Source organism: Botryllus schlosseri, chromosome 5 (genome assembly GCF_051294905.1).
Source record: "Botryllus schlosseri isolate E-star chromosome 5, Bs_hap1, whole genome shotgun sequence".
Taxonomy (NCBI): Eukaryota; Metazoa; Chordata; class Ascidiacea; order Stolidobranchia; family Styelidae; genus Botryllus; species Botryllus schlosseri.
In genome coordinates, this window is record NC_137240.1 from 26,575,827 (window position 1) to 26,603,003 (window position 27,177).

Below are 27,177 nucleotides of genomic sequence, written 5' to 3' on the forward strand. Positions count from 1 at the left end.
TTCATTCCTGTAGTGAAGCATGACTCGCGACGCGCTCAAACGCAGAGCTCACTGGAGTTTCCAATCATTGTATATATATCATTGGGTCCGGCATACTTGATGGAGCGATGATCTTTTCGGTCGATCATATGATATTTGGACGACACGGACGTGCATGTGTTGTACTTGTGCGCTGAGTAACCTAAAGTAGCATAATTGGCAGTGCTCTATCTGGCGACCTGAGCGCTCAAATTTAATATAATTGGCCTTGATCGAAAGCTAGTGTCACTGTGATATCTAAAATACAAATTATAATCTCATCAGGACAATAGAACCATGCACCCCGAAACAGCCCTCAAAATCTGAAAACCGGCATTGCTCCAACAATGGCACCGCCGCAACAAAATGAATATAACAATGATAAATTTCGTCAAGCGATTGTTTTGATCAGTGCCGATTTTCAGACTTCGGGGGCTGCTTTGAGGTCTTTCCATTGTCTTGACAAGAATTTAATTTGTATTGTCGGAATCAGTGTGAGACTAGCTTTCGTTTAAGACTATATTTATTAAATTTAATACCCCGGGTTGGTCCTCGGATTAGTTTCTTAAGATCTCTAGTTATAGTGGCTGACAAATCCGGCCGGTTCAAGTCGTGTTGTGTCGGGTGAAGTCGCATGTCGTGTACAAGTGTGTCAAGTCGCATGTCGTGTTCAAGTACTCCAACAAAGTTTAGAGAAGTCAGCGCATTTCAACGGTACATCGCATCACGTATTCAGGGACGCATCGGGCAAGGCACGCTTATGAAGTGCGCGGTTATGCACGCGTGGTCACGCAGAGCGATCATTGCGCAAAGCCATCTGCTTTATCGAAATGCACTGCACGTTTTGTCCTGCTTACAGATTACTATTACGTATTATAAACTAGAAATATGATAAGTGACTTCGGCCCCAGACGAGTAAAATGTAGCTGAGAAGTATGTACTGATATTATGGTTCAATATAACACCTTTAGCAATTAATACAGATTTAGCGCTATTTTTTGGCGCTTTTTTCTCAATATTTAGCGATATCTAGCGATTTTTGACACCAGTTTTAGCGATTTTCTTCCATCCGGAGGCGGCAACACTGCTGCCGACCAATGTCGTTTTGCAATGATTTGACAGACCCGACCCTGCGTTTGCATTGGAAATTTCCTATAAGTGATTAGCGAATCAAGGTTTTGCGAATCCGAGTCCACGCGACAGCTTGCGTAAGTTGTAGGATCAATACATCTACATCCTGCAGCAGATTGACCGATTTGTTAGCATATGTGCCTGAAGTACAATATTAGCTAACCAAATATTATGGGTTCGTGATTCATAATTGTACAGTTGAGCTGAGATACTGTTACGGCGTAGCCTCTACAGAGGCCATGGTTATAGGGTGAGCTGATTTTATTTGCTTGGACCCTTGACAGGACAACCATTCCTAGCAAAAGGTGTCATCCGCCAGTGTTTGTATCGAGCTGAGGATTTTTTCTTTTGGTATTAATTGAAATACAATTGTGGTTACAAAATCTGGAATATAATCTGTATCCTATCTGACTGCCACCAAATTGCACAAAATCCATTCCAACCGAATGATGCTCGCGTCACTGCTTCCTATAATGTCCATAATTGATGTTGCACAACAACGAGACTGCCTTTCAGCCAGACTTAATCACAATCTGGCCTCCATACTAATATCAATCGTGGGCCTGCCGTTAGCTAGTTCCGATTTACATATAATCGGATATCGATCGAAATTGGTTAGCGTTTATACGAGGCATATTGTACAGTTCACCTGACTAAAGCTATAACCTGATGCAGTTAATTTATTGGGATAATAGCAGGTGTCACAGTCATATAAAACCACTTACAGATTTACGAGAATCGTTATTGCTCGAATACTTGTATATGGAGCCAGGAACCTCATTTAATTTTATATCAATCACACGCCTTCCTGACTGTGTTATACGACATCTTGCACGCCGCACGATTTTCTTCGAATTTTTTCTCCAAATATTATCAGCGGCCAATAAACCTCGAATTTTATTCGAGACTTGTTATATATGCTAACAGCAACAGACGGAATACAACAACACCTTTGTAGTAAATATATCAGTCTATTCATGAAATACATGTAAATTCTCTCATACTCGCGGAATATCAATTACTATAAAAGCGAACCCGTACCCCTGGACAAATATGTTGTACGTGTACAACTACACATTACAGTTCTTAAACAACATAATTATGTAGACTAAAATCAATATATTAGGAAAATAAACATGTTTAATAATAACACATATCAATTAAGACCTTCACATTTGCAGATGTATTCCTGATTCCGAAAATCGTTACAGTGACCCAGCTTGTATTTATCGCTTACCAGAAAGACCTTGCATTTCGTTTCATAGTTCAACAATACTATTGTCCGAGTCTGCACCATGTTTGATTGAATTTGATAGAATCATTAGATTTGAATTCAGTTTCGAGCGGTCGAATCATTGTGCGTATGTATTAACTGTGCAAAAGAGGAATCCTGCAGTCGACTAGAAGACGGATTGTGGTTACGACTGATGCGAACCATTTCAAAACCACATGCAGCTGCGTAACGCACGCCGAAACAATCGAAAAGTGGTATAGGGACATTTTTCGCCTTTACGTCCGTTCGTGAGAACCGCCTTTGTTATTGTTGACTTCGCTCGATTTATCGCGCGAAGAAATAGCCCCGTTTCTTTGTCGCGCATTTTCCAAAAGTTCCCTCCGTATGGAAGATGTGGGATCTGAGATCTTCGGTCGACATCCGTTTTTCATCCATGCCCCCGACTGCTGGTGAATCACTCTGAATATATTTACGACGGCTTTACATTTTAGACTGGAAAGTGACAGATAAAAGATTTTTCACCCGAAACGACAACATCGATATCCGATAATCTCGATCTATTCATTCAACCGATATTCAAACGGTGGAGCATATCGCTTAAGGCGTGTTTCCAAAACTGCGGTGCATTTATTTAAACAGTTTTACAGTCATTGCTGTGTCTGGGCATAAAATAAACGAGAAAGGCCCATCTGGACACGTTGTAAGCTACAAGAAACAAATCAACATTCCCAGTCAGAAGGTCGCATATTATTGTTCCATGACTCTCTACTTTACCATGCTCTGTAGTCGTGATAATTGCCGACATTTATACTTTAATATATTTCAAATAAGTAGTTAACTAACCTTGTGATGGTCGCATACTCGTCGTCTGTCATGCGGTTTAATTGCAGACGGACCGATAGCTGCATTAATCGTCTCTCTTCTAATTTTTTCACATCGTTATTACGCTGTAAGACCTGCAATTACACACGGTTAACCCACTTAACTCAACGACAAACTACTTCTTGTGATATTGTAAATTATATTCAGGCGTGTATTTGACAAGATTCAGAACGTGAACACAGCTGAGAGCTACAGAGGCAGAAGTAATGCCATGTAAATTTTCACTCTGCTGAAATCATTGGTCTAATAATCAACTAGTTGACGTGGAAGGAAAAGATATCGGGTAAATAGTTTCAAGGGGTACTTTGGAAGCACTAATCAATGTCTATTTGCCTATAACCTGCGCTAGCATTAGAATAGTAAGCTGTAGCATACAGTTAACCTGATCACGTTTTTGAACAACGTCATGTGTTGCAAAAGTTGAATTCCAGCTCGACCAGGGCTTTTCTCTCCTAATGTAGGGCGAGTGTGCATTTGACCAATACCTGCCCCCTTTTTAATCACGAACATGTCTTGCTTAGAAGACTTCACTCCCGATAAGCTACGGCATAGGTTCGGAACCTCGTTTCATGTGTTCGAAATCACCAAGTACACTTTGAGTTCCTTCCAGAATTACTGTAATGACTTATTGGTGCGTATAGGATTGCTCTGTCATCATTAATAGTGAAAATGGGAAGTGGGGTTGACAATGCACGGTAAAAGTGCAATTTGATATCACCCCCAATAATTCTGCAGACTCGCAGACCCAAAGAACAAGTTTCGCATATTCGAGCGATGGGAGTATACCCTGGTCAAGAACCATTTCTATGATGCGGAGTAGGTCACCGATGCTCGCCAGAACAATCGCGATCTGACGGTTTATAGGTAAGTTGTAACGAGTAAAATATCTTTTTTAGGTGATGACAACTTTTCACGAAATCTCATACCTTCAAAATTTCATCTTTTTCCCAATCTTCCAAATTTTCCACAAAGTCATTATCTCTTTTCTTATCGCTCATCAAATACTTCTTCTCGTGAGCTTCTCAAATCCAGACAATAATTGCATGTGTATGCGTATCATAAGGTCACACATTCAGTTTCGAAAATACTAAATCAGGTTATTATCTGTAATGAAGTAGTCTAGTATGAAAATACACATGGATCAACTGATAAAGTAAAAGACATAACAAAGCAAGGGATTCAAAATATATTCACAACATTTGTTGCGTGTACGGGATGACCGTAACTCTATTATCTCAAAGAAAAGAAAACATACTGCTGTAGTCCGAAGATACTTTAATGGCTAGAGATTATGATAAATCAAATGCCAGCTGATTAAAATTCGGGTATGTATCAATGTATGTATGAATATTTACTAGCAATGGATGTGGCACCAATTATAGTGACGGCAAGAACATTTTCAGACACCTAAGCATTTGTAATTTGACCGCAGACATCAAAATATATTAGATATCAAGTTCCGGGAACATCATTTTTAAACAGCATGACTTGCTCGCTCCATATAAAAGTCACAATAACTTTCACAATAACTACAAGTCAATTGCATGCAAGCTAATTTGTATGGATGCTTCAGGTTCAAGCCAACCAATGCCAATAAGTCGCCTACATAATAGCGATGAACCAATTCACAGCGAGATCACACATTGTTGTCTTCCGAAAAGGCACTATAAGCTGGGAAAATAATGGGTACCCATACAAAGCTCCCCTCTCAAACTAACGCATGCTATCATCAGATATTCCTTACGGTCAAATATGCAGTCGCGTCATTGACTTCCTTGAGCAGTGCGATCACTTACATGAGAGCAACAATAGTTGAATGTATTCGTATGATAGTGCGTCATTTGCATAATTGTGTAGTGTGTATTATATCATTACATGCTGGCTACACCGCACCGAATTTCTCAGTTACTATGCGTACCGGTGACTATAACTGAGTGCAAGAATAAACTCTCCTCAATAACATAATAGAAAACTTGCATTTGAAGACCAGAGCTACCATCATAGATACCACGACAACTCGGCGGTTCATATGACCTCGATTCATATCACTTGGGACATCGCCACGTCTCAAATTCTTACCATGTAATCCTTGGTAACGAGTGGCTATAGTGTGGACTATGACAGATAGTGTCAGCGTGCATTGCATTATCCAAGTTAATATTGTTCACTAATTTCACATTATCTCATGATGACTACAGAGTGCATATGCATGCGTTTGACACGTCTTGAATAGCTTACATCGTAGTAACAACCAGACTGATCTCCGCAGACTTTTCTCAACTATCATTGCTGCTGCGTTAGCTGACTGTTATGAACGGGAACTAGTCTCTCATCAAGATTGCCGGCTCAATCCCCGTTTACAGTGAGTGAAACTGCAAAATTATCACTTTCATCCGACTATACCGCTCGTGCAGGATATCTAGTGTGAGTTATTAGTCGACTAATCACAGTCACGATTCTGTATTGATATCAATCGGCGTATTTTTTTACTTCTGCCGCGATCTCACGTTTTACAGAGAAAATCTCATTCGGTGCTACCCGTCGTGACGATGGAACTATCAGCTCAGTTCATCCCGTCCTTTACTTGCGACATCGATTTGGCTAAAAATCGAGCGCGATTGATTCACTCGCGTTAATGCACTGTTCTATCATTGCACTGCTTCAAAATCTGGAAGCGGGTATTACCGCATGGGTCGCACTATCTATCATCAAGACAGGAAATTATTATATCATGAGGCATTGTACAATGCATAGGATTTATACGGGAATTTAAACGGGAGGTTGTACATAAAATTGTTCAGCCGCGTAAATAGGTAGGTAAATATAGTTATTGATAACGCATGGCTATGGTCATAGTGAATGTACTGTGTAGTGTAGACTGTCCGCATCTGGTTACCGAGTGGATCGATATAAAATGCATGATCTGCGAGTCACATGAGGCATTCGACGACGATTCAGATTTAGTTCATGAGCAATATTCTGGTTACGTCAATTCCAAGGATATCATGCTGTCAATGAGCAACGCGAAAGCCCGCTGTGGTCAACTGGATAATTCTAATCATCAAATTAGACTGATTAGGGCGAAATGATGGGAATCTAATTGTAAATAATTAATTGTAAATTTTTTTCTATTCACTAATTTTAATTCTAATCTAATTTTAATTCCTAAAATGCTACAGGTGAATTGTATGGTGCGAGAGAACCAAGCTGTGCAAATGTACAAACTTCAGTCATTTATCATTCTCATTAGGAATGGTATATATGTACGTGAGGTTCACGTTCGTGCTCTGCGTGTAAACCTCAGAAATTTGGTGGTTCGCGTTCATAGGCGAACATCGGTATAAGTTCTGCACTGAGAACCATTTTCGTGCATTACAAGTTTTCACTTCATTTTAACATTTTTGTTGAAATTCCTTGCATTTCAACTTCGGACCACTCTCCGCATGGCGCTGGCAGCATGAAAAGAGATTCAGCACTAAAAGACCATGCACCTTGCCAATTTCAAAAACTATTTGCTTTCTCAGCAAATTTTGCTCGGCATTCCGTTTGTGTATATTTCGTGACTCTCTGCTATGAGCGTTTCCGCAATTAAACAATAGCAAGAACAAAATACATAACATAGAGGTCAGGGGTCACCGACCTTATTGAAATCAAGAGCTACTTCTTGGATACTGATTAATACGACGGGTTACCAGTTACTCCCGCCGGTTATCCGTGCAAAGTTGGACTTCTTCAATCATACATTCAGAGCACCGGGCAGAGTGTCTGCGACTTACCAAGAACAGTAAACTCTCAATAACAGGGACCCACACCAGCGTCTCCGAGCTCAGCTGCGTGCCGCACTGCGCACCGAAGCGCCAATCTCCGCGTCGAGACTCGGGAAAATCAACTACATTCTCGTAAAGCCTGCGCGTCGGCGAAAACGAGCAACGCCACAATCGAAAACTGCGTCCGTACGTTCATTAGGGTCGACTGACCCATGATTAATTGCTCCTCATATGAAACCCTTCTCCACTTCGACTTTCCACTCTGTCATTTAAATATTTGCTGCTGCGACCGTGGGCGACTCAGTTTGTTCTCAAGGGCTTTCGATAGCCCGCGGGCTTGCACTGCGTTTGTGACCCCTGATATATAGGTAGTAAAAAAATTGTGCTAAATCAACCAATCAATTTTTGACATTAGCGAAACGGATATAAAGAGTGCATCGTTGTCTATGTAAAAACATTAGCTGCCATACGGGATCTATCTTGATTTGATATGATAGGTTTAATGTATCATCAAATCCAAATCCATCCGACTGGGATGCTGGCTACTATATAACTTGGTTTTGAGGTACTATATGTAGCAGCTATATAGAAACCGGTTTTCACTCTAATCAATATCCATAGCAATAGTCTGACCGCGCATTAAGAATACATTTTTCGGTCAGGCCAAGACCGATAAGGCGCAAGGCTATTTTTCCTTGCAAAGTCATCATCGAAATTGTCGGCAAAGCAACGGAAGATGTCGATTTTGTGAAATTATTATAGCATTTGATTGCCTCAGTTGATACATTTGGTGATGTCTAGAATGTCAGCATGTACTTCAGCATTATGGCATAACGTGACCCGAGTCGTCGCTAGGTATTACCTTATGGAATTGAAGGGTGGAATTAGCAATATGACGTCACGTGACGTCTATGTTAGTGCTCATGTTCATTAGGGTTGTTCAAAAAAACTTTTTTTTCAAAATCTCATTCGCCTACTGATTTAATCGTCAGGTTGTCCAAGAAAACGATGCACACCAAATTTGACTCAATTCCAACCAGTAAAGGCCGTGCAATCTTGAATTGAAATTTTTATTTTATAATTAAAAATTTAAAAAAAAATTTTAAATTTTTCTGTCAACCCCATGAAATTGTTGAGTTGTCTTCAAAGACGATGCAAATCAAATTTTAGTCAATTCCGACTCGTAGAAGCAGAACTATTTGAGTTTTTCGTTGATAATCCCCGAATCAAGGATAATCCAAGAATTATCAACGAAAAACTCGAATACCTCCGCTTCTACAAGTCGAAATTGACTCAAATTTGATTTGCATCGTCTTTGAAGACAGCTCAACAATTTCATGGGGTTGACAGAAAAATTTAAGATTTTTTTTTAAATTTTTAATTATAAAATAAAAATTTCAATTCAAGATTGCACGGCCTTTACTGGTTGGAATTGAGTCAAATTTGGTGTGCATCGTTTTCATGGACAACCTGACGATTTAGTCATTGGGCGGAAAAAAGTGTTTTTGAACAACCGTAATGTTCATGTTCGGGTTCACATAAATTAGAACCTTTCAGGGGTTCGCACCATGCCTACTTATCATGCTTATGCGGATGAACTTCGATTTGATGAAAACTGAACTTGCTTTGTGTTGTATTTCTATCTACTTGCGAATTTATTCAATTTCCAAGTTTTCGCAAACTCAGTATTTTTCATTTTAATCTAATTCCGAAAAACTGATTATGTTCAAGGTATCCAATTCTGCTCCTTTGATCCCACCTCATGATATTTTTGGGCTATTCTATCGTGAACGACGTTCCTGAGTTGATCAGAGGATGCCGCTATATGCGCTCGTGACGAAATACTACATTGAGGAAATCGCTTTATTGTCAGTAATGCAAATATGCGTAAGAAATACAGATTATTTTTCGTGATACCCGTGGCCTGACACAGGGGAAAGCACCTGTGAAACGAATCATAAAGAAAACATTGAACGCAATACATGAGGAAATCGCTTCGAAAAGTCGACTCATTGTGTAATCAAGTCCAAACAAAGGTCGGCTTGGCATAGTCACACAGTAAAGTTGGTATGATTAATTGGTACCCAGCTTGAACCAGAAATACGCATATATGAAGCTGATGACGACAGTATTGAGGCGACACGTCATATTGTGACCGTATTGCGTACCGTATCAATATGTGGACAGATCATGCATAATGCTGAATATTGGTTGTGAGATGAACTATACGTGTCGTACACTCTTGTATCACCGCCTTCACTCTTGCAACGATGGATTTTGGTGTAGCGTTCTCAATGAACCGTCGGAGCGCGGTACAGTATTCGCAAGGATGTTGCGAATGGTTCGATATATCATATATCTACCTGACACCCCGGACGAGTCAAATTTCAGGTACTAAAGCGCGGCGCCATTGCTCAAGTATGCAGTTTTACCAGACGACCTGCCTATAAATATAAAGTTGTTACCTCAAGTGCATCATCTCATTATAGCTCCTAATCTGCGCTAAAAAAATCGGGGATTGAATGAAATATTCAATCATTCAAGCAGTTTATATTGGAGAAGTATGGCACGGGGTCTAGGATTGCTGGATTAAGTTTTGACATGTTGACCTCGCCTACACTACATTTTGTGGCAAAACACGCCTCATCATTTTCCATGGCCTGCCCGATTTCTTGTAATATTTCTTAATTTTAAAATGAGTCTTCACTCGTCAATTCCGGTTTCATTGACTTTTTGTTGCTATCCATTTCTCAATTCGTTTTAGAAACTCCATATACATAAACGCAGTGCTTTTCAAACGTCTTGAGAGACATCCTCACTTTTATTTTTGCAAAAATTTCATCCGCACATGCCAACCGACTGGAGGGTGTTAACACTTTTTATTCCAATGCTTTTGAGTTTATCAATGACTCGGTTTCTGCTGAATATTTCTGGCAATTTCATATCACTTAGCTGACTTGGGTTTAACTTCTTGCTACGAATCAGGCCTTTGATTTGGCAAAATGGTGATAATAGTGCGCAAATAGTAATCCACCTATACGCTCGTGGGAGATTAAGTATTGTACAAACTACGATTAGCAGTGCGTCGAACGCCCGACAAGTATTTAGAAATACGGCGCAACGACGATACTTGTAAAGATATAATATGCCTAGGCCAATATTCCATAAAGTTTATTCCAATTATTCAACAATAGAACGTGTAAAATAGGCCTATATGCGCATCTTCATCCACAATGCAATTTTTCACATCTGCACAAGTGCATATACCATCCCACAGGTTGAAAAGTATTGCATAAACGCAATCTAATGGTAATGTGAATTGATGTAGGCTAATTATTGAACTGAAATGAATCAAAATATACAGCCTAGGGTTACCATATTTTGAGATTCGGAAAAAGGACTCGCGCCATAAAGTGATATTTTCAAAAACGTGTTGTTCGAGTAAACAGAGGATTATCATCGCATTTCCATATCAATACTATCATTTTCATCCCATGATGCGGACAAGCGCTTATGCTGTCGAAACTTGGATACCTCCTGGTATACATCAATATAAATCAAGCACGGTACCTTTCGCATAGCTCAATTTGCTCCTTTTGACAACCCATTCAAACGAATTACGATCGTATTCACAACTAGCCTACCTACTTACTTGAGTAGATTTAAAGTCAGTCAATTATACTTCCACTTCAAGTAGTTTTTGGTTGCCTATGGAAGACGTACTTTTACTCGTACTTGAGTATATTTTTTCGTCAATATTTCTACTTCTACTTGAGTAGCTTTCTTGACTACTTTGACCACCTCTAGAAATTTGTCAAGAACTCATCTTATAATATTGTACGCCATACCCTGTGATTTCTCATATGCCAAATTGAGGTTCGTTATCGATAGCTTCGTTCCCTCGTCCATAACCAATGACCAAATGACTATTGAGCAGGGATTTTGTACTGGGATCTACCGACCCCGTGGGGGTTTGGGAAAGAGCAATACGTCGCCAAGAAACTACAAAAACATATTATCCTGTGATTATGACCCGGTGTGTGGGACTGTAGCTACCTTGTCTAGTTATTAGTTATCTTATTTCAGTCATGGAATAGCCTAAATAGACTTGGGCTTGATGTGATCGACTTCCAAAACATGAAGGGATCCACGTTCAAAATGTGTAAGAACCCCTGCTTTAGGGTTGCGTAACCCACCAAATGTTTCACCAAACATGAACGTTTGTCACCGAGATCAATATAACTCTCACGCAATTTGTGGAACCATGCTGATGTTAGTATAGGTTGGATTATTTAATCGTGAACCACCTTTTAGAGCTATCATGAGGTGGCTAACAAAACAGAGTCACTCACTCCATCCTAAGGATATATCTCCATAGGAATTAGTGCATGGAACTCGTTTTCACCCATTTGAATGAGTGTGAAGTGAACGCAAATTTCGGTACCAGAATGTGCAGTTTACCTGATTTTTCACCCCACAGGGTTTAAATCGGCAAAATACACGGTGTACACACCAAACCGCAATTACAAACGTACGATGGTATTGCTTCGGGAAATTACAGAAGAAGTCGCTTGAGGGGTTGACACTGAATTTAGTCACGGAAATTGCCGAGGACACGTGTTTGCATGTTTCTCAGTTACCTTAGAGGTCAAACGGGGGTTACCGTATCTAAACCATACCTATCGACGAGTCGTGATTGATGTACACATGTCGATTCTAGGCGATGATTTTGATTACTTAAATTATAGTTTACTACGTTCTTTTATGTTTGTTCCCAATTTTCTTCCGCTTGTGCTCAGCAGTGCATATCTTATATCCGTGGAGTTGGTACTAATATAGGTTACCATATGTCCTCCTTTAAGATGATCTATCCTCCTTTTCAGGAATCGGATTTTTTGTGCGCAACTTGGATTTTCTGTGCGCAGAGACCGTGTCATCACTGCGCATTTGCGCACGTGCGCAGCTTAGAGGGAACAGTGGTTACAATATATTGCAACACTATAGTGTATGACGTGTATGACGTCTCTTGATGATGGTTTTCGTTTCTCTTCCGCATTATCGACGTATCGCACCGCTCGATCAAGTCATTTATTAAGTGGGACTGGGGAAGGCAACAAAATACAACAGTATAATAAGAATATATACAGTAGTAACAATATATACAACTGACACTTCCACTCTTATATGGTTAGCAAGACAGTAACTAACAACGATGAAGTCGACTGCTCCAGGATGTACAACAGGGTAGTCGTTATTTAGCCCCAGATCTTGAGGCATGCGTGAGAGTAATATCGCTCTATAATCGTCGCCGCGCCGTTCGAATTGCCGAAGATCGTATCGCAGGATTCTCCATTGTAGATTCACTTGAACCATCGATGATTATTTGCTTGTTTCTTCGAGGGTATATGACAGTAATCAACCGGTCGTTCCCGGCGTGGAGAAGGTGACTTTGGTTTCTCCGGAGTGTTGTGCCTCAAATAGTTTTGCTTCGTCGCAATCCATTGTTTGTTATTGAGTTCATTAATTTTCATCGGAAGTCTTGGCATTTATTTAAAGCGCCGAAACACCAAATATTACTTTCACACAGAGCTTGTTAAGAAGGGAATTTGCAAAGAGCTTCCGAGAACAATGATATTAGGTTATCTCCTCACATAGCCTACATACGGAGGGAGAGACACAGAGAGAGGATCTGATATGTTGCTCAGTAGTTATAGTGTTTCGACAAGTATGGTAATTATCACCAAACATCAAGACAGAAAAACGCATCAGATGAACATAAGATTGACTGAACGTTGGCGGTACGCTCGTGGAATACGTTTTCAGGGTTTACCGATCCTCGCGATACATATAAATAATAATCATTTGATCAAAATACAAGGTAGCACTGAATATGAGTTGAATAGAATATGAGTTATAACTACAGTAGCGTTGAAGGCGAAGAGCTAAGTGTTACAGTGCAATATATAAAATAATTGCAATAAGACACAGTGATAAATATAATTATAATATAGACAATTGTATTAATATTATAACAACACAGCGACATGACAAAAGGGGAAAATTTCAAATATTATTTAAACACACTTCTAAGTAGATATTATACAAAAAAATTGGTATCCTGGTCCAGGCATTACACCATCTGCTTGAAATATCTCTCCGATCCTTCATTAAGACGCTGCCGCGCAAACGGCAGAATTGTTATCTCCGAAAATCAAGTCGAATATGGGCCTGCAATCGCTTCCGACGCCGGTGTCAGCCATGCCAAGCCACATTACGCAAATTGCGACAAAGACCACCAATAAATGAGCGACGCAAATCAAAACCTGAAGAAAGTATAAAGGAATTCCAAATGAAACAAACCATACGATCGATCTGCAGTTCAGAATGTTCTGCAAAGCCGGTAGGAAACACATAATTATTAATTTCATTATTCTATACAATATAGGGCTGCACGACGAAGGAGTATATTCTTGTTCCACACATCCCTGGTAAAGCTATGGAAAATTACTACAAACAGAGGTTGGAACCAGTTAGTAAAGATATTGCGACGCGATAAACTTCATTGTCTATATTATATATCACCTATTTGATATATATGCCGGTATAGGCTCTCCATTCAAATGTGATTTCAACATTAGAGGATCGATTTTGCTATAATTTTTATTTTAACTCGGCCTCAAGTGTATTTGATGTAGGTTTATGGTACTTTTGCAGATCGTATTATTGTAACATAAAAATAGCCATAATGGCAATTTTATCAATTATCAACTTCCGGTGGAAGTATACGGCACCACCGCAACGAATCGTAATGGATTGAGGATTTAGCGCAGTACATTAATTTTTGGAATCGGTTTTAAATGTCCGGCCTTGAAACCATTGTACATGCCAAAAAAATCTTTCTCCACTTGTCTGTAGTTTCCCATCATTCACCAAAAACTTGTTTGAAACTGGCCCAGGATGGTTATATTATTCCGCACCGTAGCGGAACTACAAAAACACAATCACACAGTAGATGCGGGGATTAGATCATTAGGTTTCGCGACATGAGTGGAACAGTGGACGACCATAATGTACACAAGAGTTATACGATCAATACCATGGCCGTGACTGCCGCACCTCAAACCCTCAATTGTAGGGAGATCGAAGCACTGGCGTAGCAGCATGTGCTGCCGCCCCTGGCTCTCGCTTAAAATGCCGCCCCCCTAAGTAGACCGCAGCAAATTTCGACAGATTCATGTTGAAGCAATCTTGTCAATAAAAATAATTACAAATAATATGCCGCGTCTCAGCCTCACGGTCTCAACGTTAATAAGGCCAAAAATAATATAGATAAGAAATAGCGAACGAATGTATGTTGTGCAAATAGAAAATCAATAGCCGCCTCAAAGCACAATCAGCGATAATATCCCCAAATTCAAGGTTTTGAACGTAGTCTCTTTCTACAGACAGAATGGATAGAGCTGATAGCCGATCATCATTAATGGTAGAACGTAATACTAAATAAGACTTAATCAGTTTGAACTTTGAGAAGCTCCTCACACAGCTCGCAATTGAAACACCAATGGTCAGATATGGTTTCAGACACCAGCATAAATATGGTGTCGAATCAAGTAGCTTTGCATTAACTAACCACTGTAAAACATCAAACGCTGTTGCACTACCATCAAACGTGGTTTCGCTGCTCCGCACCAGCCTCTAAACCAGTGGTTCCCAACGTGGGCGATATCGCCCCCCAGGGGGCGATTTGGCGGTCTAGGGGGGCGAAAACACCGAAGGGGCGATAGGGGGGCGAAAACGGACGAAGGGAGCGTTAGGGGGCGAAAACAACGGAGGGGGCGATGGCGCGTTAAAACAGCTACATGGAGTCAGGACAGTAACTGCCGCACCCCAAACCCCCAATTTGGGGGGTGAACTCGAAGGGGCCCAAAATTATTTTGTGAATTAGCATAAAATATAGAGTAATTTGTTTAGGAATTCTTCCAACGTTTTCAAAAAATGTTCGCGCTGCACGCGATTTAATATTGTAATGTATATTGATTTGGGGGTACCCTTCCCCCTTCAACAATACGCATGATTTATGGAAATGGAGACTTCGGCGACGGCCATTACTGCGCCACGACGCTCCAAGACATATGAAGTTATAGGTCATGTAACATACGACTCCGAGAACCCTGGCCGAACAAGAATGGCCTTGTGCTGACCGAAAACTTCGATATATATAGGCTACATATATGTTTAATTGTCCATAGGCGCCCCAACGAAAATTTAGCTGTAAAAGTGTAATTTCGAGGTCGAGCCGAAAAGTTGACCTTTTTTGGTCCCCAACATTTGGGGGGCGATGATCGGTGTGGAGCTTCAAAAGGGGGCGATGAGTCGAAAAAGGTTGGGAACCACTGCTCTAAACCCTTTTAATATCTCATGTTGAACAACTTAATATGATCATATCTTAATTTGTATTCGTCCTAGAGGCCTCATATTGGTTTGTACGAAAAGCTAGCAATCTTCTCATTTATATGATCCCTAATTCAAAGGTATAAGGCATGACAATTTTCGCAGGTAACTCCTAAAAGTCCACCTCGTCGTCTAAGTGCTTCTAAAAGCGCTGGTGAATAAATTGAGACTTTCGCTTTGCAGCAGCGCGTGGGAATTCAAAAATCCAAACATATCATTTAAGTGGTGTATGCCAGTAAACCTAGCTTCAGCTTCAAGTATATCTGTAAATCTGTCCAAAGCTTGAAACATGCATCGTCTAACTTCTTCAACAGCACTGAGGCCAGCATAATCTAATTGTTCGCCAAGCATCCTCCTTTTTCTGCGAACTCTCCGAACAATCGGCCTTGACGACTATTTCGGAGTGGTTCCATCGCCATATTAATATATTAATTCGTGTTTTCGGAATCAGCGTGACACTATAGTTTTCGATTGAGACCAGTTTGATTAAATTTTAGCTCACGAGACGCCAGCTATAGGACTACCAATTACGCTTCTCTTAGCCGACTGTGTACGCTGTGCCGAGCGAGATAGTGTAATGGTGATGCGTCCGGCTTCTTGATCGGGGACGTGGGTTCGATCCCCGGCCGGGTCCGACTGAATACTCGAAAACTGGTATCCGTGGTTATCCCGCTAGGCGCTCAGCAATCACGGAGGAGAAAAAAAGACGGGAGTGCATTGCAGACTAGATCACCTTACTATGTACAAAGTCCGTATCGCATCTCCGTCGTCAAAGCATCTCGATGGTGCAGGCGAAAAAGAATAACATATATATCTCTCTCTCACTGTGCAGTCTCATTTTGCCGCCCCCTTGGAGCCTGCCGCCCCTGGCGCAGAGCCAGAACCGCCAAGTGGCTGCTACGCCACTGGATCGAAGGGCCCAAAATTATTTCGTTGGTCGTTTGTTGGTGGAGATTTATTCGACTTGAAAATTTTAGTCGCGCTTCGTGCGATTTCATGTCCGTGGTAGTATTAATCTAAAGATGATTAGGACGAGAAATACGCATATCGACGCCGGCGAATACCATACATCGAACAGGACTATGACTCTATAGCAGTGTTTCCCAGCCTTTTCTTGTGTCGGAGCCGCATTTCAAATTTCTGAGCACTTTTAAATAATTGCTTGAGCTTGATATCTAACTGCAAGTTGAACAACTCAAGATGAAAATTACTAGGGGTAGTTGCAACATTAACTGAAATAGGATTTGAAAACATTTTCATGATGGGCAAAAAAGCATTCGTTCCGCCAACGCGGCGGTTGAATCTCATCAATAAAGTTGCTGACAAGCCTTTTGTATGCATCAAATGATCTATTGGTTTGATGGTCAGTTACCATTGGAAAATGTGTTACGCACCATATTCGGATACGAATATGACTTCCTGTTTCAATTATTCCGAGTCTTTATAAGTACCTGTAACACTTGCTCGGGAGATTCATTTTGCTAAACCTACTTGCATCAACGTCTGAAATATATTCGCATGTCTTGAGTAGTATCTGCGTCTTAAGAAGATCTCACCAGGAGAACAGGATTCCAGGTTAAGTAGCCGGCCAGCAAAACTTATAATACTTTGGTTAGCTTTACTTCTACTACCAGGAACTAATCAGAGACAATATTTGAAGAGTGCGGCTATAGACGGAACCATGTCGACATGACAGTACGGGCCCTATTATCCAGTCCATATACAATTCAGACTGTCATTGAATTCGTATTGGCTACCCGATTAATCTAATTATTTGCGGATATATTATTTTCGACGTGGTCTGGTGCACAAAACCCTAGTAGTTAAGCACCATTAACCCCACATACAACAACAACAACAACAACAACCAGGAACTAATATCTCTGCAGTGCCGATTGGAACGCATTTGAGTGTGAGTATACTTTTTGGCGTGGGTTGAGTAACGAAATCGTTGCTGAGTAGAGAATAGCGACTGGACAGCAGAGGAATTCGTCTCCACCCTTGATTATAAACTACAGACTCCAAGCCAGGCAAGGGTAATTTTTGAACATGATTTTTTTCTTCTGTTATAAATTGATTTTTTAATATTTTTGTGGGGTTTTCAAACGTCAATGGGAGCCGCAAGAAGTCTTGCTGGGAGCCTCATTCGGCTCTCCGAGCCGAGGTTGGAAATCACTGCTCTATAGGATAAGAGGTGGGTCGCAGAACATTTTCAAACCGGAAAATGGGCCCGTCAAAGAAAAGGTTGAGAACCCCTGTTCTAGCAGTAGTCAATAGCAGAGTCAGTAGCAAGATGTGAGGTGTTTGTACTAAGTATCAACATTCGCTTAACGCTCCCACTCCTTTTGTATTGGATCAAATGTAATAAAATACACCATAGTGACGAGTATTACTTGTTTATGTCGGGTGTACGAAATCTGACTTGTGATCGGGAGAGCACCGCAGTAACGCAGTTCACGGCAAGACTATCAAATCTATTGGAGCACCCCTTCTGCACCCACTAATCGGGTGAGCAACATTGGTCATGTTATGGTGAATATAGCATAAGGTTTATAAATTCTTGCTCAGCGAAGGCGTTTAGACTATTTTCAATATACATACGAAGTACTCCTGCAGTTTAGGATACTGTCGATATTCTCATATTTACGGCTCCATAATTTTATTACTTACCTGTGCAGTAGTGTAGCCCTCACTTCGCATGTACGCGATTCTGGGGAGAATCACCAATATTATATTGCTGGTCACGCCACCTGTAGTATACAGATTGGGGGTAAGGTAAAATGTTTTTGCATTGACCAGAACACACTTGATATAGGATAGTAGAGCACTACTCCGTTGTTCGTGAGAAGTACTCGTATAAATTCTCCCTTCCGAGTGTCCGCCGACAATAATCAACAATGTGACTCCCCATCAACTGAATAAGTGATAAATAACACTGGTCAACACAGTTTTTGTTGACTTTGATCTGGCAATTTATTTCGACTAACTTTTGGGCGCTGAATTCAAAAATGACATCCGTTTTTCTCCATCACGTCTAGTTTTTGAGTTAGGCACCCACCACATTGTCCCATAACCCACAGAATAGCACTACTTTTAATGTTTTGTGCTTATTGTATAAAACGTTTCAAAAACCACAAGCAGTCAAAAGTAAATCAATAGACTTCAAATAAACATTTGCACTGCTTATTTGGTTGATTTAAACTGATATTGCTTCTACAGGACAAATAAAGTGCAAGTTTCAGGGTCCAAATTTACGCTAATAACCCATAATTCTGTATAGGTTGTCTAGTTTGATACTCTAATCTACTCTGGTATCGTATACCCCCATCATATTCAGATGTTGAATACATTTTCTCCTTGCCCATCTCTGACTATGTCATAGTTGTCGAGGAGATTATTTACATATTTTAGCTGTTTTGAATGTCTGCTGTACGACTTGAAGATATGGCCGGGACGCATGGTTATGAGGGTTAGGCCTACATGTGCATTAGGGTTGTCCAAAATTTGAAAAATTTCGAAAATGCTGCGTTGTAATGTCTTATTCTATAGATTATTGATTAAAAACATCAACAAGCCTGAAAGAAGCTCTCAGGAACGTCGTTAAGATTTCTTACAAAGCGTTTGAAAGTAGCTGCCAAAGAGTGGGCGGGCCACCGACGGCGAAATTGCAACTAGGCGGGCAATGACGAAACCACGATTCTTGATTGGGTAATCGGTTATGCTTCAATGATGACGGCGGCTGTCAGCTCTGATTTGGGTGCTTCACCGTGTTTGACAGAAGGAGTAGGTTTTGCTGCTGCTGAGTCTGTTGGTGACGGCTGTAATACTGTAAAAGCGTGTTGTGGTTTGATGGGTCAATAGTAGTAATGTAACAGTGGTTCTTCGAATGTATCAGTTGCAGCAGTAGTTTCTGTTTTGCGGAGGTCGAGTCTGTTAGTAGAGACGGGAATTTGTAAAGCGCATTGTGGGTTGATGCATCAATAGTTGTAATGCAACACTTGTTCCTTGCTCAATGTTTTAGTTGCAGCAGCATTTTCTGTTCTGATGAGGTCGATTTTGTTAGTAGTGGTTGTGGTTATGTACAAGGGCATTGTGGGTTGGTGAGTTAATAGTCGTAATGTAACACTTGTTACTTAAATGTTTTAGGCGTAGCTGTAATTTATGATAGAAGGCAAAAATATTACTGTCATGGCAGAGGCAAAACGGCGGAAGACTGTGCACTTGCCACAGAGAAGAACAAGATCTCGATCTGAGCATTACTTGGTCGGATATGCTTGCGATTACATCTGTGGCTCGAGATTACCAACCTTGCGAGAAGTAATGAGTTACTTTCTGCATCTGAAAGACCATTGCCCTCAGTCAACCCCTACTCGTGAGCTATGTAATGTGGTGGTTCATGATGTCATGACAGTGTGGCAAATGGCGAGAATTGCCACAATACTTAAAGGAAATGCGGTGAAATTACTTGAAAAACTGAACAAAAAATATATTTTTCTGAAGGCGACCATGAAACGGGAAAGTGATCCCAAGGGTAAGAGGAAAAAATTCACGGAAGATTTGGACAAGTTGTGGGATATTGGAAGTACAGATGCGATAGCAATAATACAAAATGACATTTATCTATCACATGATAGAAAGCTCGAAGACATTGCATTCTATGAAGATCAACAGCAATCTCGCAAATGCATAATGTTGGGAAGAGACAAGATTCTCGCTAAAGACATCGAAAAGAAAACAGCAACCATGGCGGATAGAACTGTTAAAAACATTCAACATGACTCAAGTGATGACTATGTTGTTTTAGCATCTTCTTCATCTTCAAAAGAGGGTGATAGTTTGAGTTCAAGTTCTGATTATGACGCTGATGTTGGTCTTGGCACCTCGACAGCCATTAAGCTGATGGCACCTAAAAATATTATGAATAATACCCATGTGTCCCAAGCTCTGGATCGATTGCAAATAACAGACAACAAGGCAACAATGCTGATCGGAGCATTTATTACGGCTTGTGGCGGTGACATAGCAATGTTCTCTCTGTCAAGATCTTCGACAAAGAGAGCCAGGGAAACAAATCGTCTTGAAATTTCCAAGGATATTTCAGAAAAATTTGCAGAAAATAAACCTCAACATGTTGCTATTCATTGGGATGGAAAGCTCACAGAGGATAGATTAGGAAATCGGTATGAGGCTCTGTCAATTGTCCTATCTTGTCATCCTCAATACTCAGAAGGAAAACTACTTGGCATTCAAAAGATGCAAAATGCTGCAGGTCAGACGCAAGCAGAAACCACTTTCAACATAATTGAAAGTTGGAATATAAAAGATGCTGTAACAGCTTTGGTTTTTGACACTACAGCAAGCAACAGCGGCTGGAAGAAGGGTGCGGCAAAGATTCTTGAAGACCTTCTAGGAAGGAAGGTGTTCTACCATGCATGTCGGCACCATGTGTATGAGCTGGTAGTGAAAGACGTTTGGAAATCTTTATTTGGAAAGGCCACAACTGGACCAGAGAATGCATGGTTTGCCCACCTTAAAAGGAACTGGAGCAGTCTTGACAGGGAACAGCAATTCAAGACTCTGACTATTCCTCTATGTTTTGCTGAACGAGCTGCAATGATAGTTGATAAGTTCAAGCTACTGTTGAACAGAAAAGATTTTTTCACACGGGATGACTACAAGCAATGTGTGACTAATGCTCTTGCTCTTCTCGGTGCAGATGAAGATATACGTCATCACAAACCTGGTGCAGCACACCATGCGAGATGGATGGGTACAATTCTGTATGCTCAAAAGATGTTCATGTGGGCCGACCAATTAGATTACAAATCTGAAGAAGTTGAACTGCTGCGCCGCTTCAATTTATTTTTGGTTCTCTTTTATATCCCTGCGTGGGTGGATTCAAGCATTGGTCGTGATGCAGCTGGTAATGACTTGAGATTCGTTCAGCACATGTTGAGTTATAAGGAATATGATGAGCAAGTTTCCACAGCTGCTTCACGAAAGCTTTTGAAGCACGACTGGTATATTGTTGAGGAAACCGCTGTATACGCCTTGTTTTCACCGACGGAAAGCAAGGAAACCCGGGAAAATATGGCAAAGGCGCTCCTGCAAGTAGAGCGAACTTCCAGTTTCAGAAGGGGCCCACCCTCATTGAATGCAACTATACAGATCAACAAGGACAGTACGTTGTCTGACCTTATTGGGCCCCAGTCGTGGTACATATTTGAAGTTTTTGAATGCTCTGGGGATTGGCTGCGTCAACCGGTTGATGATTGGCACTTTTCAGATTCATTCAATAAAATGAATTGCTACGTTAGTTCTGTCAAAGTCGTTAATGATGCCGCAGAAAGAGGTGTCAAGCTAAGCACAGACTATGCTGCAATCTTGACTGACAATGAACAGCAAAGAGACAGTTTGCTTCAAGCTGTGGAACAGCATAGGAAGATTTTTGGAGACAGCAGGAAGTCTACTCTTATCAAAGGCCAGTGATCTGCAACACTGACCCTGCGATATACTTTTTAATGACGCCTTTTGTAAATAGCATTTTTGCCTTTGTTAAATCTTGAATAAAAAGTGTAATATGCGTTCGTTTTAGAGAGAGACGTCGACTTACCATAACAAGCCATAAGGAGAAATTGACTACTGGTTTGCAATTTATGAGTTACAGTCGTTGTCAACTGGTATGTTTTAGAAGGCTCGAAGGTAGCACGATGCATGCATCTAGTTCATTCTTATCTTAATTGGCCAAGCTCCTGTGCAAGAAGAAACAAAACTGTTATACACAGTGTTCAGGTAGAAAATATATTACTGGATCGTTATGCTGTTGTCGATGGCAGCATTAACAACGTCAATTTACCATATCGCCAATGCCACGAACAGAAATGGCTGCAAACCAACACAACAGAGTAGAACGAAATCGTGACCAGCAATGATCACAAAATCAGTATTTCAGCCAATCAGTAGCTTATTATTACAGGTTCCAACCAATCAAAATTCTAGGTTCGTGATTGCCCGCCCACTTCATCGATTCCCCGCCCACATGCAGACGGCTACTTTCAAACGCTTTGTAAGAAATCTTAACGACGTTCCTGAGAGCTTCTTTCAGGCTTGTTGATGTTTTTAATCAATAATCTATAGAATAAGACATTACAACGCAGCATTTTCGAAATTTTTCAAATTTTGGACAACCCTAAATTGTGCATCCTTGTTGTATGACCATCTAAGAAAACACAATATTTCAAAACTGATACATAATAATGATCCAATTGTGCTCGTGATATTGCAACAATTCAATGTTTCTGTATTATTCTCAATGTTCAAACTGTAGATCAGCATAATACTTTTATATGTACCTTGCCAAATTGCCAAGTGTAGTACACTTGGCGTCAGATACGACACACAATAGCAGAGCACGAACAGCGACGTGACACACATCCAATAGTTGGAGTCGCTCTCCAATTTGAAAAACACTTGGAGCATCCTGCAGCACTGAAACAAGAGATCGGCAATCGATATGATTGGATATTCCTGCATCTAGTAGGCTAATTTACCGGCATTATACGCAGCATCATGGCGATCAGAATTATCTGACATGCGGTCAGATTAATATTGAAACCGTAGATATTTGATCCTAAAGCTGTCGGAAACAGCGCCGGAGCTGAGCCTGCGTATTAGAAAACAAATAGTTGACCCTACAGACTACAGACTACAATGGCCGATGGCCGTCAACAGACTATCTTTTTGTGGGGCCAGAATGATTGCTTCATTATCGAAGATTTATTATGATAAAACTATATCGTCTACACGCAGTGACGAAACCAACGTTGGCGAAAGACGTCCATGTCCGCTCAATACTATTTAATATTGACAATCAAATACTGTCCAAAGTATTGTATGTGTATATAAATGACGGCTGTACAACATTCCATAATTACACTTAGGAAAGGGGAGATTTAAATATAAGGTATACATTGGCGCAAACGCGCAATCCTGCTGCTTTATATTCAAATCGAGACGATTTTGAGTTCGATTGGCTTATTCATCATGCAGCACAACAGAGCCATGCCTTGCCAGAACGTGAGCCACGAGCTCACACAAACTTTGAAAATTGCAGATAAATTGATGAGAAACACTAGGAGGCGCATTTAAAGCTTTGACACTCCCACAAAATACGTGTAATACCAATTTAAATCGCGGTATCAGGTATATAGGTATGACCGTTTTAAAATATTCATACTTCCAAGGAGAAAATTCCCGAAGAGTCCCACGATCAGGAAAATCAAGATGAAAATTCCCTTTGATCGAGCAGCGGCAGTGGCGTATTCGCTCTTCCCCATTCTGTAATTTTGAGGGGGTTTAGTATTATTTAGAGCAGGGGTTCTTAACGTATTGGTCGCGAAGGTTATAAATTTGGGTCACGATCGCATCAGAGCGATGTTTTACCTAAATTACAGCAGCTAGTACTACCATTGGAATTCTACGCAACAGGTCGTTTCCAACGGACAGATGGCGACCTGATGGGTATGAACCAGAGATGAGCGGATTTGGAATTTCTATGTTCTAATCCAATCCAAATCCGAACCTTCAAATCCAAATCCAAAACCTAATCCATCACTTTTTCATATTCAAGTCCATGTCCAATCCTAATCCGATTCTAACTGGAAATTCAGAAAAAATGCTAATTTATGCAAGGGAGGAATTGGAATTTTTTTTTTCACAACCAACGATTCCCTTGATTCAAGATAACTTAGTAACCATAAGTACATTAATAACTGATCTGAATAAAGTTTGCTACACGACATATCGATCTCCCAGAAAATAAGTAAATCCAATCCAAATCCTAATCCATTCAGAAAATAATCTATAATCCTAATCCAATCCAAATCCGACAAAATTTCACAAATCCTGTTTTTGCAAATTCTAATCCTAATCCATGCTCATCTCTGGTATGAACCGCCAAACCGCAGGAAGGTTATAGTACACATAATTATCGTAATCGTAATCGTAATCGCAAAGATCGATGACAGATTTTAAGACTACTGGATAATATTGTTGTTGTAAACATATTTTCACGTGCTACCAATACCTACTAAGGTTATTGTACGATCTCGAACAGCAAGGATCGCATATTGAACTAGAAGGAATCGAACGTTATACCATAGTATAATCATCATAATTATTCAATATAATTATCTATTATACATCACATTTTCTTACTCGATATCGTCTTTCTCGACAGGTATGTAAATCGCTCGATGCATTAGTGCAAACAAGGTTACTGAAATTGTCACGACCACATTCTGAAAAACGAAATACACCTAGTCATCGTAGTAGGCCAGTACCAGTAAATAAAGCGAATTAGACTGATTTTTATTAACAATTGTTATCCATTCAAAATCCCACAAGAATTGCAATACAATGGAAACATACGAAGTACAGTCGAAATAACGTGGCGAAGTCAGTCATCCAAGCTTCCACCTTGGCGTACAAATATAATAATAATAAGAAGAAAAGGAATACCGTGGAAAACGGGGAACTGCAGTTACATACTACGGGAAAAATAATTAGGAAAATGAGGTTTCAACATAGGATCAGAACCATAAGTAGGTTTGTTAAAAATATCATCCTTTTATCTCAAAACGCAGGCGTTTTTAGAGTATTTTTAGCGTGGACCCCTAAATGTCAGCTGAATGATATTGCGCGAAAATTGGTAGGGCCCTAATACATTCTGTGGACCCAGTTCTACCCTAACAAGTCAAGGAAAGGCTGGTGTGTGCTCGCTTGTACCGAAGCGCATAGAAAAAGTATCAACAGCGCAGCGTTTCTCTGAGGCGCGGTTGCACATTGCTATTGCCGCGACGTCAGCTGATCCCACTCTCGCCGCTCGGCCGCATCCTTGCTCTTGAGCTAGTCTCTCGTTTCACCAGACAGCATTGTTGCGTCACACTGCCAATCTACTCGACAATGAATAATTTGGGGCTGATTGTGGGGGTTCCATGGCCATGAGTGGAATAAAATTTATATTTTCGCAAGCAGTACAGCGTCAGCTTTCGATTGATACCCAATTCATCAAATTTAATGCTCAGCAAGTCGGTCAAAAATCACCGTCAAATTGCCTGTAGCCAAATGGAAACTGTGACGTGATACAATTTCATTGAACCGTGCGATTTGCTTGTGTCGACACCATATAGGACACTATGAATACACCATTCTCTCGAAAATGCGAAGACGGTTTGACTCATTTCCTAAATTATAATACGTATGTTCGATTTTTTTCGACATTCATTTTATTATTTGGGGAGATGGTATGTATATTAAATTAAAACGTCCGTTGAGTTGAAATCGCAGCATCCAAGAATAAAATTTTCAGGTTGAATAAATCTGCCCAGAATCTGTTACACTTTTTGTTAGTTTGCCAAATAATTTTTGGGCTCTGGATAGCATATAAATCCACAATTAAAATCGTACCCTCTCTTTTGAAGCTTCGTACCACAAGGGGTACACGAAACCATGTTTAAGAATCCAAGCCTTATTGTGACCTAGTCCGAGATATAAAATTTGAACTGCACAACCAAGGTTAAACGCGAAATTTGAACAGGTGGTGACTAAAAAAATTAAAAGGTCATCAATTTCTCCCACGTCGTAATCCTAATAACGGTTTCATTGTCCTCTGGTCTACAGATAAAAACGTAATCACTTCCCCCAGGCCTCGTCACAGCCTGATTAGTGATTACCGGATTAGTGCGATCATTATCGTTCGTGCGGCTGGAAATAACAGAAAGTATGAACATAACTCAAAAATAAAGACAATGTAGGTCGTAAAGAGTGTTATAGTTAATAATAGTAGCTTCAAAATTAACTTTTCATAGACCCCTTAAGACTGGGTCCATGTCGTCCAGGTTAAGAAATATTGGTATAAAAGAAGATATTGTAAGTTTACCTTCCAGCTCAGTTCGGCGTACATTGTTGGTTTGAGGAAACCGGGACATTGCGCATAGTTGCATTCTGATAGATCCACCCCTTCCGGCAGCTGAACCATCAACAACACTACACAGACGACGAGAAACAGACAGGAGAAAAAGAGACAACCCCGTTTCCATGTATACCCGTGAAGTCTGTCGACAACAGCTGTAGAATGAGTCAATAACATGAAATATATTCTTCGTGATATGTCACTAAAAATGGCGCTCACGTTCGATTAACGCTCATGTTCGGCATGTGAGCCTTGATAATTGTCGCATACAAGTTCCGAATACGAGTTCCGAATACCCGATCGTATACGAACTTTGGCAAGTTCTACTCTGTGGTTCATTTTTGTATAATAACTGTGATAGCGAGCTCATTAGCCGCGCAGTGACAAGGGGGTAGCTATTCGTGATGCAACGCAAATGGTAATTAGGTCTCGTGGGTTGTTTTTGGATTCCAAAGATTGTCTACGTCTAAGCGGTGTGGATCAGGGGCCCTTAAGCCAATAACTGGCATGGAATCTTGTGTCATGTTTACCACTGAGTTGATATTGCTATTTGGGACATTTCGCCGATCACTTTGCCATGGCTCATTAGTGATATCTTACCAATGGTACCAAGAGCACTCTGAATATAGTTACTGCTACTCCGGCCTTGCCCTTCACAGACATGGCCGTGCATCAAAAGTAAAAGTGCACTTTACAATGAATCTCTACCAGCAAGATGGCCG

General features: G+C 40.5%; 3 protein-coding genes across 6 annotated transcripts in view; 1 reads left to right on the forward strand and 2 right to left on the reverse strand.

Annotated features, from left to right (window-relative positions):
- The window catches only part of LOC145439890 (retinoic acid receptor beta-like), a 214,023-nt gene that overhangs the window by 17,770 nt on the left and 169,076 nt on the right, over positions 1-27,177 (forward strand). The window contains exon 2 of one of the 4 annotated variants that reach the window (XM_080317542.1): positions 19,630-22,067. The exons of the other annotated variants lie outside the window; for them this stretch is intronic. Coding sequence (XP_080173668.1) covers positions 19,645-21,972 — 2,328 coding nt within the window. The 5' untranslated portion in view covers positions 19,630-19,644 and the 3' untranslated portion in view covers positions 21,973-22,067. Of the gene's footprint in view, positions 1-19,629; positions 22,068-27,177 lie in introns of those variants that run through there. 4 annotated transcript variants of the gene reach the window in all.
- LOC145439920 (uncharacterized) lies at positions 1,535-5,853 on the reverse strand. Its single transcript, XM_080317592.1, has 3 exons — positions 4,192-5,853; positions 3,227-3,339; positions 1,535-2,842 (listed from the first exon to the last, which is right to left on the reverse strand). The coding sequence occupies exons 1-3, from the start codon at positions 4,261-4,263 to the stop codon at positions 2,659-2,661; spliced, it is 369 nt and encodes a 122-aa protein (XP_080173718.1). The 5' UTR covers positions 4,264-5,853; the 3' UTR covers positions 1,535-2,658.
- LOC145439911 (uncharacterized) lies at positions 12,037-26,605 on the reverse strand. The gene is made up of 7 exons (XM_080317578.1): positions 26,423-26,605; positions 24,700-24,782; positions 23,720-23,820; positions 23,034-23,146; positions 22,836-22,971; positions 18,154-18,233; positions 12,037-13,355 (listed from the first exon to the last, which is right to left on the reverse strand). Exons 1-7 carry the CDS (start codon positions 26,519-26,521, stop codon positions 13,200-13,202), a joined length of 768 nt encoding a protein of 255 aa, XP_080173704.1. The 5' UTR covers positions 26,522-26,605; the 3' UTR covers positions 12,037-13,199.